The sequence below is a fragment of the Aegilops tauschii genome, chromosome 4 (genome assembly GCF_002575655.3).
Source record: "Aegilops tauschii subsp. strangulata cultivar AL8/78 chromosome 4, Aet v6.0, whole genome shotgun sequence".
Classification (NCBI taxonomy): Eukaryota; Viridiplantae; Streptophyta; class Magnoliopsida; order Poales; family Poaceae; genus Aegilops; species Aegilops tauschii.
This window is the reverse complement of record NC_053038.3, coordinates 315740273-315757574: the sequence shown is the minus strand read 5'-3', so window position 1 is coordinate 315757574 and position 17302 is coordinate 315740273. Positions and strand designations below refer to the sequence as shown.

Below are 17302 nucleotides of genomic sequence, written 5' to 3'. Positions count from 1 at the left end.
GTGGTATTGGGTGACCGACCACCGCCAAAGCCTCCTCCCTCTTCATCTATTTGCGGCGGCGGGCAATGTGTGTCGCTGTGTTGGCCCATCACTGATAGGTCCATCGCGACGTACTTCTACATGGAATTAAATGCAAATTAGTGGTTGTCCACTTGGAGTGAGCCCCACGGTGAAGATATTTCTCCCATTTTCTGAGAGCATTGTTGCATCCAAACATTAGGATTGTCACGAAACAAGATGAGAGACAACGTCGGAGAAAGGCTTCACCGCCCGATCGAGCCCTTGGACGCTCCAGATCGCGCCTTCATCCTACTCTTATCCACCTGAAGCCCACTCCTCCATGGCTTCTCTTCTCCGCAGCGCCCTCCCTCCCTCTGTCCGTCCCGACCGCTGCCTCCATCGAGGAGGTAGGAGTCTAGGAGATCAGCGAGCTGGTAGGCCGACAGCTCTTGCGGCCGGCCGTCACAGAAGCTACGCCGTACGCGGCGGCGGCTAGCCCCAGCTTAATAGATTAGTTCTGCCATGGCGAGGCTTCCCGGTGTGCGTTGCTGTGACCTTGCCGCGCGCGGCTCCCTCCCTCCTCTCGGCCTTGCCTGCCGCCCTCGCAGGTTGCCCCGCGCCTCGGCTCTACGCTACTCGTCTCTCCAAGGTACACCGCCTAGCTTCAATGCTCAGAATTGTATGGCGCAGAAATTCGCTACCTCGGAATTCGAATTAGAATTAAGGCCGGGTAGGAAAATCATAGGAATAGGAAAGTCATAGGAAATGAGATGACATGTATATGAAATCATGTGAATAGGAAAGAAAATGCATTTTGATTCACACCACAGGATTTTTTCCATTGACTCTGGGCTAATGTTTATTTTTCTATGAAATGTGGAGGATAGGAATAAGATTCTGTTCCTACAAACCAAAGGGCTCTAAAGGATTTTTTTCTATACAAATCCTATCCTATGAGATTCCTACAAAATTTCTACAAACCAAAGGAGGCCTAATCTTCTTGCATTTGATCGGGGTTACTTCTTGCGATTCTAAAAATGGGTCTGATTACTCCACCACATCATTCTGATTTTGAACACATTTTTCTCCATGCGTTGGTGTATTTAAATCCATGCTATGAAGAGAAGAATTATTCAAGGCTTCAAGCCATACAACCAAGATGGTTCGGCATTTGTTCTTTCGTACTAATCCCGTGGCCTCATTGTTGGAATTGACAGCTGGTGACAGCCTCGGGGAGGATGTCTTGCGCATGTTCCTTGAGGATAGGCAGGAGAATGGGGACTTCGTCTCCAAAGTCGCTGACATGGTTTTGAGGAGAAATGACACAGATCTTGAGGTGTTAGAGGCTACCATGGATCAAGGAAATGCTGCAGATGTTGGGCAACCTGACGATGTAAGCTGTACAAATCATGTCGTCTACTTATCTACTGTTGCAAGGTATAACTGACTGAACAATGGCATGCAGTTCAGGGATGATGTTATGAGTGAGGGAGTCGTGGGATTTGAGGCAACTGGAGATTTTGTGTCCGCTGAGGACAGCCTTACTATGAGAAGGAGGCTTTCTGCTCTGGTATGTCATGGCCGTGTTTCAGGATTATTATGTTCGTTATCTTCACTTTTAACCATGTTTTTGTAGAGGTAATTGATAGATTGGCATGTTCTTGCAAATGATGACAGGCTGGGCTGAAGGAGAGTGATAAAAGGAAGGAATTCAACCTTCTGAGATACGAAGCAGTAATTTTCACTACCAGTGTTTCATCTTCTGATGCATTTAGTAGGAAAAAAAAATCATATCCAGCTGCTCATGTTAGTCGTTTCCTGCAGATTAAGGACGAACTGTTGCTTTTGACCGTAGGAATTGGAGCCGCTTGCACTATATATTGTGTCCTAGTCTTCTCTCTCGAGGTATTTTCACCCTGAACTTTATATCAATCCAGACATGCATTTTTGCACTAACCATGAATGGTTGAATAGTTTCATGTGACCATGTGTCACAATGAAGTGATGTCCTGTTTAACTGGAATTTTACAAAATCAACCATTTGAAATTGGATCTCCAGTCTACCATTTTTTTGGAGAGAGAGAATCTCCAATCTGATGGGGAACCTTGGCGCAGTGGTAAAGCTGCTGCCTTGTGACCATGAGGTCACGGGTTCAAGTCCTGGAAACAGCCTCTTGCAGAAATGTAGGGAAAGGCTGCGTACAATAGACCCAAAGTGGCTGGACCCTACGCAAGCGGGAGCTACATGCAACAGGCTGCCCTTTAGAGAATCTCCAATCTACCAGTAGATAACTATGTTGTTTTAGGTCTTTGTGAGCATCACACTGTTCGTGGCTCGTATAATCATGGAATCATTGCCTTGAGAGCATCTCCTACCCCCCCCCCCCCCCCCATGTCTGGGCGGACAGCCCGGACAAAAAACGGCCACCCAACCGGACCCCCCCTACATAGCCCAAATGTCCTGGCTGTCTGGCATCCCTCATATGTGGGGTGGATTTCGGGCTGCACGGACACATCCACCACGTTGGACTGGCCCATCCCGACCCCACAAAATCCCGCCCCTCTCCTCACCCGGACCAAAACCTAGCCATTTACACTGCCCACTCCACTTTCTGTCCGCTCCGCTCCGCCCCACCCTCCTCTCCGGTCATCTCTGGCATGGCTAGGAACAGATCTGAATCCGGTCGATCTAGATCCGTCGACTTGGAGCTCGGCGCCTGCTCGGACGAGGAGATAGCCGTCCAGCTCGTGCTCTGCCAACCCCTGAGCCGCCCCTCCGCGGATCCACCAGCCGGGCGCCTTCACCGCCACTCCAGCTGGGATCCAGCGTTGGCGCCGCGTGTCCGCTCCATCACCGGATCAGGCACGCGCCGGTCCTTGTCCCCGCGACGTTGGCCTCGGAGTCTGAGGCCAATGTCAGCAATGCGCAAGGCATGGATTTGCCAGATGCGGTAGCTGCGGCGGCATGTCTGCCATCGAGTGATGGTGTGCCCGCTGTGAGAGGGAGAAGGTGCGACGCGGCGCATAGGGCAATAGGAGGCCCGTGCCCGGATCCTGACGAAGTGGCAAGCCCGGTCCGCCCTTTCCCTTGCGGTGGAGCAAGCCCGGGCCGTCCGTGCCCTTGCCGGCCTTCCTCCGAAAGATGACGATAACATGTCCGGTGCTGCGTCCGACTCATCCAGCTCCGCGCCGAGCAGATCTGCCTTGACCCCTTTGTCGTCTTCGATCGCTACTACCGCGACAGGACAAGGCAAGGGCTGCCGTTGGTGAACTTCTTCTTTCTATAATCCTACTTTTAGTTATGAACTAGTAGAACATGCCATCATTTTGGTAGTCCGATGGTGTGATGAACTTCCCTATGCTATGTCCGGACTATGTATTAACTATGTGCTATGAAATGAAAGTACATGTGTTGATCTATGTTGCATACTTGTGTTTGGATTTGGGGGTTTGGATATGAGGGGGACGGCTGTGGACGCGGAAAATGAGCGGCGGGCTGGAGCTGTCCGCGGACGCGTCCGTGAGTTAGCTATGTCCGGTTGGAGATGCTCGGGTGACATAAAAAATGTGGATTGGTATTTGGGCATGAACATTGTGAATGGTCTTAGCGTTTAACGGCCATCTACCTGACAAGCTAATAAGCTCTGTTTGGACAAAATGCTTACAATACTAATACTTTCTTCAAGAATCTATGATCATTAATTTCATATAGTCTGGTAAGCTCATGAATGGCAAATGTTTTAACTTTACCTGAATATTGGTAATTGATCGGTTACTAAATTTAACTGAATGGTGATCTGACTGAATCTTTGATGTTCACGTTGAACAGGCTGGTATCAGTTATGCTTTTGGAGTTGCTTTCAGGTTAGCTAAATAGGATTCCTTTACAACTTAAGAATTGGAAGTTCATGATAAATTTTTTATAGAGTGCTGCCATGAATTAACTTGTGTTTATAATATACATCAAAGATAATAAATCTAACCACTCACACTATATTGAGCAGCTGGTTGTATCTTCAACTTCTGTATCGACACGCAGATAACCTATCGAAGGAAGATGTTCCTGAAGTTTTTCTAAAGAAGAAAGTGAAGAAGTAGGTTTAGAAATGTCTTTGTCTGTGATCTCTACTTTGTCTCCTATCCCTCACGTTCTGACTGTTTGATCTATTATCGTTATGTACATGCAAATGCTAGAATCGGCATTCGAAGCGAGGATTTGAAGGATACATTAGAGAAGACATTGGGTGGCTCTCTATTTGTTCTTTCATCCCCAAGGCTAATAATTCCTGCAGTGATTTTTGGGCTGTCAACCTTTTCTAGTCATTTTCAAAATAACATTTTTAATTTTGAGGTAAAGTACAGCTCTTTGTAATTATAGATCTCATTCAATTGGTGGTGCTTATGTTAGATTTTTATGTTGACCTCATGAATATGTAATATATATATTATTTCTCTGTTTGCAGCTTGTTCCAGGTATGATGGGGTTCTTTGCGTACAAGGCCGCAACTTTGGTACAAGTCTACAGAGATAATGATGATCTTAGATTGATACTCCCTGACGACGATCCTGACTACAGCTGAAAAGTTTGAGTACGAGAGTTTTTTCACCTAGTTTTTTTATATATAAATCAAGACCACAATGATGTATAGTTTATGTTATAGTTTTAAATAAATCCTGCTGATCTTTTGTGTGAACGATAAAAGGTAATAATGCAATGACAGAAGGGATGGTAAAGAGCTGGAATATGACTGCTAGGCTAGGAATTCTGTTTCCAGATACAACATTACAGCTTAACTGGAATACTCTTGCAATCACAGGCTGCAGAAAGCAATGCACCAGCTGGGAAAAAAAAGCGCAGGATAGGAGTACAATGCGGTGTGCAGCAACCAGCAATTGCCATGCACCACAGCAAGTCGGAGATCGCAGAGGAGTATTCTTACTAGTACTACTAGCTAAATGTTTTTCCGAGTAGTCAGTTACAAATTTTGCAACCTTAGTGCCGGGCAGTTCAACACTAGTACTGTTAACATGATGATGATCAGAAGCTGGCCGAGTTCCTCCGCCGGAGCTGGTTCTTTGGCTCCTGCTGCGGCACACAGTGCACCACCGGTTCAAATGCCTGCATCACACAGCAATTCGACCCGTCAGGTCTGCAAAACTGAAGATAAATTTTGCCGCGCACACGGATTTGGGCTCACAATTTTCTAGGCAGTGGGGTGGCGGTCAGGATTTCGTACGCACGAAAAAATGCAGACAAGGACACAAATCTCACCTTTCGGAGATGTTGTCACTGGCAGGCTTATACATGCTGTCTTCAGATTTCATGACATGTGCATAGAAAGGAGCACGAGACTAGTACTACAAAAAATCCCAGAAAACGAAAAATGTGCGGTGCGAGGTAGATGTGCAAAATTTTCTAGTACAGTACTACTACATGGATACCAGTAAATTTTGCACATCAAGGCTGAAAGAGACGGGCAACAATACTGGAGGAGTATTTATTTATCAGCATGGAGCTGGGGAGGAGCTATTATCTTACTCCTACTACTAATAAGTACGGTGATGCTGACTGCATGGTAGAGTAATGAATTGGTGATGAAGGAACTGAGGTGGCAGACAACGAGATAAATAAAACCTTCCCAAAGCCCTAATTTTAGCTCCATCCAGTAGGTTAAGAAAATAACCATCTTGTTATCCTATAGTTGTGAACTAGTGTCCAATCAGCAGGGAATAGGCATTGACTATTCCTCTGAAGGGAGGTGCGATAGATGGAAATGATTGATCCTCGACCGTGTTATCCGTTAAAAAAAATGCAACATGTTGGCTCATTATTTATCCACGATTGTATCTTCTTTAGAAAAAACACTACAACTTGCAAAAGGTAGTTTTGGTAGGGTGAAAAAATATTGACATAAGGTAACGGGATAAGTTTTTGTACAAGATGAAGCAGTGACAAGGTGCCCATTTGATTGGGCAGAACTTTATGGTCCATCCATCATCATCTGACATCCTCTGGTAACCACTACAGAGCGAAGGCAACGACGCACAGACAGCGAAAGAAAGAAAGAAACACAGGCCGGGCTCATCAGCAATAGCAGACCACGCTATACATGCATCAGCACAAAATGAACAGTTTGGCGCCCACTGATTGATCACCCCGACGTTGATTGGCAATGGATAGCGGTTTGTTTTCGTCTCAGCAGATTTGTCCTTTGTTAGGCACTAGTATTAGGGAATTATGTTACTACTAAAGGCGTTTAGTAGGCAGCATAAAAATCGACAAGAAGTGGTAATAATATTGTTGACGAAATTCTTCTCTTGAGCGAGCCTGCCTAGCAACTTGAGATTTAGTTTTCCTTTTTCAGAGGAAAACTTGAGATTTAGTTGGGAGTAGTATACCTTGTAACTCCTGAGCTGCTCGTTCTCCTCTTCCAGTCGGGAGATCTTGTTCTCGAGCTCGTTCGTGTACGCCTGCCATAATAATAAGAGAGATTTGGAGCGGGTGACCTTGTGAGCGTGCAACAAATGCAAGAGAGATTTGGGGTCTCGAGGGATGGGAGGGACCCACCTGCTTCCTCGCACGCGACCTCGCCGCCGACTCCCGGTTCTTGATCATCCGCTTCTTCCGCCGCTCCACCGTCTTCTCCCCGGGGCCGCCCACGGCGGCACGCTTTCGCCCGGACATGGCGGCCCCGTCGTGGTCGTGGTACAGCGCGTCCAGCACCGGCCCGGCGCCCACCCCCAGCGGCCGCTGCAGGGGACGCCCGACGTTGTTGTGGCGCTGCTGCCTCGGCACCGGGGCCGGGGGATTGTACTGCTCGGCCCAGTGGGCGCCCCCCGCGTCGCCACCGGGCCTGGACAGGAAGTCCTCGAGCGTCATCTGGGCCCGCGGGCGGCTGGTGCCGCCGTCGGCGCCGTGGATGTCCCGCCACACCTCGTCAGCCGTCCTCCTGGCCGAGCCGGCCGTGCGGAGGAGGTCGTCGAGGTTGACGCCGTGCAGCTGGCCCTCGACGTCGCTCAGCGTGAGGCTGCAGAGCGAGCCCTGGCGCGAGATGGCCCCACCGGACGGCATTGCCTGAGTTCCCATTCATTCACTCCTCACTCATCAGTAGAGTACTCACTGGCCGCGCGGAAGGAACACCTGCAAGAAACGTGAGCGTGCACTTGCATGGCAGCACGGAGAGACGCCGCTCCACCACTCCTCTCCTTTCCCTTGGAGGCAGGCGAGGCTGGCTGGACAGCTGAAGAAGAAGAAGAAGAAGAAGGAGCAGAGTCGGGGAGGCAAGGATTTATGATTCCTCAAAGGGAGTGGTGGGCTTGGGCCGATGGGGGCAGACAGGCGATGCCTCAAGACGGGAAGAATCCAAAAAGGGAGGAGGGAGAGAGAGAGAGGGGAAAAGAGCTCCTGGCTTTTTAGCGAGGCCAGCCAAGGTTCCTGGCTTTGCTTTCAATTCCATCGCCTTTTCGCCCGGTGGAATTTTTATTTTATTTTATTTTATTTGTGGTGGGCGGGCGCTGCAGCCTATGCAGGCTGGCTAGCGAGCAGCGACAGCGGGTCAGCGAGTGCCACAGAGACCGGGCCCGCTGAACAGTCCGCTCCATTCAGACGTGCTGTGCAAAATTTGCTGGAATTTCGACCTAGCAAATACGTACTCCAGTAAACGATGCCGTATCTCCTCAAAGCAAAGCAAAACATTCCGATCGGGAGCCGAAAGTAGGCAAAGATTCAGGGGAGAATCGTGGCGTGAATATACCACTTGTGTGAACCACATTGGTTTGACCTCTAGGCTCTAGCTGTAGGAAGGAGAAGCCTAGGACGCGACAGAGCTAGGCTGGTGCCGAAATGCAGGGATGACCGGATGAGCCTGGTAAATGAGCTAGGCTGGTCCCGAAATGCCGACTGCGCCCAAGACACGTTTGAAGTCGTTCAACTTGATCGATGAATGAGTAATACGTCAGGTTTGTTCCAATTTGTGTTGCCAAAATAAGAGTAACTTCAACGGGTCGACCCATTTCATCCGCAGGCGTTCATTTGGATCGGCACGGACAAAAAAGTAGACCCAACGCGCTGACCCAAATGGACGCGCGTCCGCTTTTCGTCCGCGCGCGACCCATTTTCGGCCCATTTTTGAGTCGGATTTGCGTTGACGCAGACGCGCGCGCGCTCGCCTTCTCCTCCTCCCCCCCGGCCCGTTAGCCGGTGGCACATTGGCCATCCTCTCCCATTCCAACTACTATCGTTACTTGCTCGTTACAAATTATCTTACTATCAAACTACTATGTTACTTACAATTTCAGCACGAGAATTTTCCAGAGCGCCGCTGCCCCCGCGTCGCCCTCCTCCTCGGGCGGCACGGGGGAACCCTAGCCGCCACCCAGCAGGACCCCCTCCGCCGCCCTCCTCTGCGTCACCGCCGCCGGAGGGCCGGTCGGCGAAGCCGCGCCGGACCCAGGATGGTGGCGGCGGGCCGGATCTGTCGCGCTGCACCCCCTCCTCCCTGAGCTCCCACCCATGGCGGCGCGTGCTTCTTCCCCGAGCTCCTCCCGTGGCCACGCGAGCACACACCCCCTTGGCCGCTGGCTGCTCTGGCGGATGTCGTGTGGCTGCCTTCGGGGCCCCTCCTCGCGCCATCATGCGACCGCGTCCCTCCCCCGGTCGGGATCTGGAGCTTTGTCCACCGGCCGGCTGCGACGTTCCCCGACCAGCTGCGGCTCCTCCGGCGGCCAGGCGCACCCACTGTCGTGCGGCTCCTCCCCCCACCCCTCGCGAGCATCGAGTCAGCCCCCCTCGGGCGGCGGCCTTGGAGGCGCGGGCGGGATTTGGCTGCGCGCGTGCTCACCACCACATTCCCCACCCCCCAGCAGGGGCGAGTTCTTCCTGGCGGACATGGACCTGCGCCTCTTCCTGTGTCCATGGCCGGCCGGGGCGGCTCAAGGCCTGGTGCACCCTGAGAGCTGCGCTCCTTCCGGCTCCCTTGGCTCGCCGGTGCCTCGACGCCTTCGCAGCCCCACCCTGTTGGTGCCTTGGTTGGCCGTCCATCCCGGTGCGCCTTCGATTCCGGCATACTTCGGGAGCCGCGCCCCCTTCCGGCTCCTTGGGTTTGTCGACGTCCTTGCTGCTCCGGTCCCGGCGACTTGGATCTGCGCTACCTTCTGGATCCTAGTTTGCTCGGGCCTCCGGTCACCGTCACATCATCCACCGTCTCTCATTCCGCCCAGTCGCCTACCCGTCCACCTCCGTGCCCTGTCCGTCCCTCCGCCGCTTCGTTGCTCGCGCTTCCAGCGTCGCTCCTCTTCTTGTGGTCGTGGTTCAGTCCTATGCCCGACTTCCTCTTCTCCGATTCGTGATACGTTGGCTTGGGATTGCTTGACGATGGCCAGGGCGAAATCACTGCATCATTTGCTAGCAGCGGCGACACCTGCGGGTGTCGTACCCTTCTTGGAGGCGCTGTCATGGCCATTATCTGTTCCCCTCCTCGAGCATCAGGGGAAACCCTAGGCCCGGTTATCCGGATCGGATGGCGACGGCGTCTCGGCGTCGTTCTCCTTCGTGAAGGCGCTATCTTGGTTGCTTGTGGCGTCCTCGATTCTGGATCTGGAGACGTTGGTTGACGTGTCATTTGGTCTGGACGCTTTCGAGGATGGCGAGTTTAGCTGTGTCTTTTTTTCTCTGTTTGGGCTTAGCATCCCATGTCCCTTTGCTCCGGGCACCATGTTCACGCCATTGGGTCCGTGTCATGTGTTGTACCACATCTTGTACTTGTTCTAACTCCTTCTATCAATGGAATGATATGCAAGCTTTGCGTATTCGAGAAAAAAAATCCTCTCCCATTCCAACAAGCCCTCGCCAACTTCCTTCTTCTTCGCCGCCGCCGCCCACACCTTTCTCCGGTGGCTCTGTCAGCTGCCGACGCCACAACATCCCCTCTACAACGCCGCCACCTCCCATGTCGCCCGCCATCGCCGTCTTGCTGCCGGGGAACCGAAAGCTTCCCACCCCCGCTCCCCCGACACAGCCACGACCGCGACCAAGAAGTCGCCCCGTCCAGATCCTCACCAGCATGCTCGTCGGACGCCGGCACGCTCGTTGGACGCCGGCACGCTCCTCGGACGCCGCCAGGGCAGCTAGCTGGTCCGAGGGCGGCGCGACTCCCTTCGCCGGCCGTCTCCTTCGTCGACGCCCGCAAGCTGTTCGACAGTTTGCCAAGGTACAAAATGGACTCCGCTGACGAGTTCTTTTTTCACAATTTCCTTTGCGACTCCGACGATTCCTCGTCCGATGATGAGGAGGAGATCTTGGATGCCATCTTGGTCCATCACCACCTCAATAGCCAGCGCCCGTCGTTCCGTGGCTCCATTTCGGGGCACCTTCCGGCGTTGAATCGCAACTGAGAGAGCGGGCATTTCCTTCTTTGGAAGGACTACTTTGACAAAACAAACCCGTTGTTCAAACATCAGAAATTCCACCGCCATTTCCGTATGAGTAGGCATCTTTTCAACCGTATTAGAGAGGGAGTGGTCGGCTATGATGACTATTTCGAGTGCAAAGAGGATGCCGTTGGAAAAATTGGTTTCTCCTCTTATGAAAAATGCACTGCCACCATCCGAATGCTTGCATACGGAGTGACCGGTGATCTCATTGACGAGTACGTCCGTATGAGCGAGTCTACATGCATAGACTCCCTGTATAAGTTATGCAAGGCTGTTATTGCTATGTTTGGCCCTGAGTACTTGAGAGAGCCGACTCCTGAAGATACAACCCGTTTGTTGGCGATGCATGCCAGCAGGGGCTTCCCAGGGATGCTTGGCAGCATAGACTGCATGCACTGGGAGTGGAAGAACTGCCCTTCTGCTTGGCAAGGGCAGTATAAGGGCCATGTCAGGGCTTGCACTGTCATACTTGAGGCCCTGACATCTCAAGATCTCTGGATCTGGCACTCTTTCTTTGGCATGGCCGGATCACACAATGATATCAACGTGCTTCAGCACTCGCTGGTGTTTGCTAGGCTTGCCGAAGGCAAAAGCCCACCAGTGAACTTTACTATCAACGGCCACAACTACGACAAAGGATACTGCCTGGGTGACGGTCTATCCTCAGTGGACCACTATTGTTAATACAATCCCCAACCCTGTCGGAGAGAAGAGGAAAAGATTTTCCCAAGAGCAAGAGAGTGCTAGGAAGGACGTCGAGCGTGCCTTTGGTGTTTTGCAATCTCGATGGGGCATCGTTCAGTATCCTACTAATACTTGGAGCACGCAGAAATTGTGGGAGGTGATGACTGCTTGTGTGATCATGCACAATATGATCGTAGAAGATGAGCGCCCGGAACGTCTGTACGATCAAGGGTTTCACTTTCAGGGTGAGAATGTTGTGTCTGAGCATGGAGGAGCGGCAACGTTTGAACAGTTCACCCAATTTCATCATGACATGCGTGATTGGAAAACTCACATGCAACTGCAAAATGATTTGGTTGAGCATATGTGGGCTCATGTTGGCAACCAATAGATGTATCTTTTTTATTCGGCTTGCAAAACTGTGTGAGGCATTTTTACTTTTATTCGGCTTGTAAAACTATGCTATTTTATTCGTTTGAAACTATGTTATTTATTTCGTTCTGGACTATATGTTTGAAGGCAAAAGTTGTGTCTGATACAATGCAAAAAATGAGCTATTTGTTGAAAAGGGCGGCCCGCCGGCCATGCGGGCACATATGGGTCGGCGCGTTGGGCGCACTGCCGACCCAAATCTAAAACGGGGCGGACGCCCGGGCGGGCGGCCGACCCAAACAGACAAAAAACGGACAAAAGCGCCGTCCGTTTGGGTCGGCGCGTTGGAGTTGCTCGAAGGACATGTACAATGGTGGCATATGGATACAAATGCCCTATGACAAAAAGTAGCTTGAGATATCTATATTGATTTTTTCTCTCCAATGCAAGCTACTACTAGTGGGCTCATCAAATGTCATCAAACAATATAAAGTAGACTCTCATTACACATGCATCCCTACTCCCCACTTCAATTTTTTCAACTTTATGCACCAGACCACAATTTTTCTCTTCAAGCACCCGCCTCCTGTAGAGGATCCTGTTTCTCTATCCGAACCTACTTTTTCTGACATTCGATCCTACATGGCATGCGAGGCATCACCCTGGGGCTATGCATGGGCCATGCCCTAAGAGCATCTCCACTCGCCCCCCAACAGGCCCCAGGGCGCCTTTTTAGCACCGGCGGAGGAAAACCAGCCCAGCCGGGCCCCTAGATCCTTTTTATCGTCGTTTTGGGCCGAAATCACAACTGGCGAACCCAAGCCGGACCCAGCGCGCCAGGGGGCGCCGGCTGAAGCGAAAAGGCACGCGGGCCTGCACTGTCGGCGACAACGAACGATTTCCCGCCGCTCTCTTCCCCCGTTCCCCCCATTTTCGCCCTTCTCCCCCACCGCTCCCGCCATTCTCTCCCCAGAGCCGCCCACCATGCCGCCGAAGAAGTATGCGGCTCCTCGCCTAGCCGCCGATTCCGTCCAGCCAAAGCAGAGGAAGTCGAGGGCGCCGATGGCAAGGCCCCCGGGCTTGTTGAACGCCCAGTGGGAGGCCGACGTTGATCGCCGGGAGGCGGTCACCACCGACCGGCGAAACAGAATCATCATGAAGAAGGCCAGGGACGCGGCGACGGCCGTGGTGGAGCAGGAGGAGGCGTCTCGCGCGGGATGGGGAACCCTCCGCCTCAACAGGCCGGCCAATGCCCACAAGCTGCGTGGGGGAGCCAGCAGAGCGTCGCGTCGTCGACCAACTTCTCGCCGCCACTGTGGGGTACGCGCCTGCGCCTGGCTACACCGACGGCGACGCGCATTGTAGCTTCAACCCCAACATCACCTTCCCGCATGGCGCGGCGCCGCGCACGTCCCCGTCCGGCTTCAACCACGACCCGTGCACTCCCTCCCCCGCGTTCACCACTGGTTTCAACACCCAGTATAGCTGCTCGCTGCCGACTTACTCAGGTTCGCCTGCTCCACCTCTACGACATGGTGCCCTACCCTTCACACACAGCTCAGCGCCACCGTTCAAGCACCGACGCCAACATGGACGAGATCATCACGAGCGGCTCAGTCGCCGCCGCTTTGTGCCCCGGGTTTGACACGCAAGACGAAGCACTGGACATTGCTGTCGACAGAGAGGACAAGCTCGACGACTCTGAGGAGGAGGTGGAGGAGGAAGAACCGGCGGAGGTGGAGCCGGCGCCCAAAGGGAGAAAGAGGAAGTGGGCGGCGAACGCCAAGCCGGGTGAGCCTTGCGTCAAGTGGACGTCCACGGAAGACGAGTGCCTCGCCGAAGCATGAAGACCGTTAGCATTGACCCGATCACCGGCTCGAATCAGAACGCAGACACATACTGGAGAAGGATCAAGACGTCGTTTGACGAACGCAAGTTGGTCGACCCCGACTTCGCCAACATCCACATGGACCGTGGCAAGAAGACCATGGAGAACCACTGGGCGACCATCCAGGTGGCCTGCAACAAGTGGCATGGGATTCAAGAGGAGGCCGCGGCTTACCGCGAATGCGATGCCAACGTCGAGGGTCAGGTATGGCCATCGTTCACCGGCCCAGTTCCTCGCCGTGTACTTCGCCGACACTATCGTCTTTGCCTATGCAGATGGTTCGGATGTTCAACATGTTTCACCAGGGACGCGGCACCGCTGCCGAACGACTGCAATTGTGATCAGGCGGTGCATCGCTGATGCCAAGAGCAACGCCGCCAAGAGGGAGGAGAAATCCGATGCGAGGTGGTCGGCGTTGATGGCAAAGCAGGACGTCAAACTCGACCTGCTCAGGACCAACGTCACCGCGAAGAAGAGGAACACAGACCTGGCGTTCTTGATGGGGGCAGACACGTTGACGATGGACGAGCAGGTAAAGGCGTGGTGCCTGGCGGAGCGTGGCCTCATCCTGAACCAGATGTCGGGACCGGCAGCGGCCACCGCTCCTACGCCCATGCCGACGCTGAGCCCGAGCACTGAAGTTGTGCCCACGCCGAGCCCGAGCACTGAAGCTACGCCGACGCCCACGCCGACCCCGAGCCCGAGTACTGAAGCTGCGCCCACGCCGACCTCGAGCAGCCTTGCAGCAGAGGAGCCTGCCGTTTTATGAGCTCCATGTCTACTGTTCCTACCCTTTTGATCGCCGGACTTTGGCTATGTTCGATTGCCGAACCCAGTGGCATTGATCGCCGATCTGTGGCATGATGATCGCCGAACTATGGCGTTTTTGGTAGCGGGAACATGAACTTTCAATTTTTTTATGCGTTTGGGGGCCGAAACTTGGGTGCGCGGCTGGGGACGAGATCGCCCCGAGGCTAAAAAACCGGCCGACGCAAACGCCAAAAACCTTTCGCCGGGTGCGCTGCGGGGCCAAACGGTTGGAGATGCTCTAAGGTGATACCTTCGGTGACCTTGGTGGCAATCATTCATGCAATGCCAGAGATTGTTTCTACGACAGTGAGTGTCTTGTTTGCTGCCTCGGTAGTGTTTTGTCTGTGTGTGCAATTCTTTGTTACATTATCTTTTATTAGTTTCATTTTATGTTCTTATCTTTTCGTTTCCTCTTCTTCAACCCTTCATGTGCTATCTGCAACCTGTAAATCTTGGATGAAGCCTACGCTTCTTGGGCAGGGACGCACACATGTCATAAAGTTACACTCTAGGGGGGTCTGATGGGTGATCTTATATGAGGGTGCACATGCATGTAAATTTCCAGGCCATTTGGATGACTCTAGCTAGTACTTCCTTCATAAAATTTGGCCAGAAACTTTGAGAGCTTGCTGTGCTCCTTTGGTGTGATGGAAACTGATGAAAATTGGGTGTGAGTAGTGTTTTGTCATGTTTAAACATCATGAGAAATTTGAGCTCAAGTGGGTGGATAACTTCCTTCACAAAGTGGTCAGGTGGATGCAGACTTTGGAAAATTGTGCAGGAAGTTGTGGTTGGTGTATGATGCTCAAAAATTTTGTACGGCCATGATATGAGTGAATGTCGATGTACGCAAAATTGAGCTTCATAGGATGAAGCTACAATGCACTTACTTTGCAACCTGACATATCTAATAGAAACTTGGATGAATTGTTGTAGTGAAACTTTGACTTAAGTGTGGGCTTGTGAAGATGGAAGATGTGAAGATATGTGATGGGTGAGCTCTACAATTAATTTGGTGAATTGATGTGCAAAGGAAAAGGGTGATGTAGTGCAACTGGGTCCTAGGGTTTCAGTTAGCAGAAGTGGCAATTAGGGTTTTGGGGGAAAAACCTTAATACCAAGTAACTAGGCAAGTCACTAACTCCCAAATAAACACAAGAGTGAAAATAAAATCCAAGCACCAAAAGAAAAAGGCAGAAGGAAAATCTGGAAAAGAATTTTCTAGAACTAAAGAACTAGGGTGTTACAAACCTATCCCCCTTAAGAGAATCCCGTCCTCGAGATTCTGGGCTTACCTTTCCCAGAGGGAAACATACCTTGGGGTTTCTTTGGGTGTGCCTGGTGTCTTGTTCTTTGGGGGCATGTTGATGATTTCTGACTGCCTTGATTCATGCTGCGATGCTAGGTCTTTGAGTTTATTGGGGTTGAACTCCGACTGACTGATGTCAATTCCTTGTTGATACCTCTCCCAGTATATAATGTCCTACTGATGTTCTCATACCAAGCATTGCTAATGGTATTGTTCCACTGTTGTTGATGTGATTGTTTTCTGTTGATCCTATGCGTTGAACCGTCTTTGTGGTGTCAGCGTCTATGTGTCGGCAGTGGCTTGTTGGGGCTTACACTGTTGTCGTGGTGTCATATCCAATAGTTGATTTACTTTGCCGGCGGTGTCCTGTGATGTATTGTGCTCTATGTACACCTACTTTGTCTGCATCGTGTTCTGACACCAAGTCTTGTACCCGGTCTTGTCTCAGATACCAAGCTCGCATTATGTCTTGCCTTGTACATGCTTCTTGCAAGAAAGAAGGCTAGAAAACATGTCTATCTACAAGACCCTTCGTAGGAACTAGACCTTTGTCTGGGATTCCCAAGCTACTCGGTCAACATCGAACTCGTTGTTGAAACCACTAGTGAGACTAACGTCTCCTCTGCAAGACATAAATTAAGCTACGATGAGTGCAAAGGTACTCAACAAGACTTACATCAGAACTAACTACATATGCATCAGTATCAACAATGGTGTTCTAGAGTTTAACTGTTGTAAGCCAGCTTTGACTAAGTGGCTATCCTATACTACAATTACCAGTATTATTTGAGGTGAGAAAGCGCACACGAGTCCACATAGTCACCACATCAATACACCACTATGGATCCACTCCCGTCTCCCTACGAGAAGGCAATCCATAGCACGCATGCTTATCTTGCGCATTTTAGAGTATCCATTTCAGCTTGTCTATGAACAATGTAAGCTTCCAAGTAGTCCATATCCGTGGACGCGGCTATTCGAGTAGATCATTTACCCTGCAGGGGTGTACTTCTTCACACACACACACACACACACACACACACACTCACCACTTACCACCATATACATGTCATGTATCTCAGCAACCTTCAAGTGGAAGCCTGGCGAGGGTGTCGGCCACAACCTGACTAACCACACAAGACTATAGTCCAGGTTTATCGCATATCTGAGGCTGAACCCGCAAGGGAAGTCTGACCGAAGTTTCCATCACGGCCCCAAACGATGTGTGCAGGGTTCCCAAGTCCACCTCGACGGATGGTTCTACGCTTGGTACACCGGGCCATGGTGCCTAGTCTGTCCCAAGCCGACCTGTACTGGGTGCCACTTGGTATACTACTAGCACAACCTACAAACACCAGAAACTAGTTGCAACTCCTGGAAAGAGATCAAAGCAATTAATAAGCGGATAGGGGTCGAGTTACCGGAACCCAATGTGTGGTAGTAACTGTTCTTGGATAACATACACAGAACTCAGTTCTTAAGGACGGTGTCATGGTAATCTCACGATAGATGCCATGGGATGGTTTAAAGTGGGGGGCTACGTGAGGACGCCGGTGGGTTCTGGAGGCGAGGTTGGCACGCGTTGGTGTGTGACACGAGACGTACACAGGTTCGGGGCCCTCCGGGGGAGGCAACACCCCTAGTCCTGCCGAATGTAATATGGGGAGCACAAGGGCTACAAGGTTGCTCCTGGAGCTGTATGGGGCGAAGGGAAGAAGGAGTCGGCCTTCTGCCCTACCTGTGGTCTCTCTCTCTCTCTTTGTGTGTGTGTGTGTTATGCTGATCGGGCGACCCCTTGCATGGATGGG

General features: G+C 51.7%; 2 protein-coding genes across 6 annotated transcripts; one reads left to right on the top strand and one right to left on the bottom strand.

Moving 5' to 3' along the window:
- Positions 1-270: 270 nt before the first annotated feature.
- LOC109783909 (uncharacterized) lies at positions 271-5116 on the top strand. 4 transcript variants are annotated; one of them, XM_073496661.1, is made up of 10 exons: positions 271-649; positions 1218-1393; positions 1466-1570; positions 1678-1734; positions 1825-1905; positions 3830-3864; positions 4005-4094; positions 4195-4351; positions 4464-4589; positions 4818-5116. In XM_073496661.1, exons 1-9 carry the CDS (start codon positions 523-525, stop codon positions 4578-4580), a joined length of 945 nt encoding a protein of 314 aa, XP_073352762.1. In that variant the 5' UTR covers positions 271-522; the 3' UTR covers positions 4581-4589; positions 4818-5116. The 4 variants fall into 4 exon arrangements, with proteins under 4 accessions (XP_073352762.1, XP_020198082.1, XP_020198081.1 ...); XM_020342493.4 differs by lacking the exon at positions 4818-5116 and having other exon boundaries at positions 4464-4734; XM_020342492.4 differs by having other exon boundaries at positions 308-649; positions 1678-1905.
- LOC109783910 (ABSCISIC ACID-INSENSITIVE 5-like protein 2) lies at positions 4731-7424 on the bottom strand. Of its 2 annotated transcripts, XR_005754444.3 has the most exons (4): positions 6569-7370; positions 6400-6471; positions 4947-5119; positions 4731-4904 (listed from the first exon to the last, which is right to left on the bottom strand). XR_005754444.3 is itself a non-coding variant. In XM_020342494.4 (3 exons), exons 1-3 carry the CDS (start codon positions 7085-7087, stop codon positions 5039-5041), a joined length of 672 nt encoding a protein of 223 aa, XP_020198083.1. In that variant the 5' UTR covers positions 7088-7424; the 3' UTR covers positions 4731-5038. The 2 variants fall into 2 exon arrangements, 1 of the variants encoding a protein (XP_020198083.1); XM_020342494.4 differs by having other exon boundaries at positions 4731-5119; positions 6569-7424.
- Positions 7425-17302: the final 9878 nt, after the last annotated feature.

Bases quoted from the DNA above. Each gene is read 5' to 3' on its own strand.
- LOC109783910 (XM_020342494.4), bottom strand. From the start codon at position 7,087: ATGGGAACTCAGGCAATGCCGTCCGGTGGGGCCATCTCGCGCCAGGGC. The intron at 6,472-6,568 runs GTGGGTCCCTCC...TTATTATGGCAG, and splicing joins GGTCGCGTGCGAGGAAGCAG to GCGTACACGAACGAGCTCGA. The intron at 5,120-6,399 runs GTATACTACTCC...TGTGTGATGCAG, and splicing joins AGCAGCTCAGGAGTTACAAG to GCATTTGAACCGGTGGTGCA.
- LOC109783909 (XM_020342492.4), top strand. From the start codon at position 523: ATGGCGAGGCTTCCCGGTGTGCGTTGCTGTGACCTTGCCGCGCGCGGC. The intron at 3,865-4,004 runs GTTAGCTAAATA...TATATTGAGCAG, and splicing joins GCTTTTGGAGTTGCTTTCAG to CTGGTTGTATCTTCAACTTC. The intron at 4,352-4,463 runs GTAAAGTACAGC...CTCTGTTTGCAG, and splicing joins ATAACATTTTTAATTTTGAG to CTTGTTCCAGGTATGATGGG.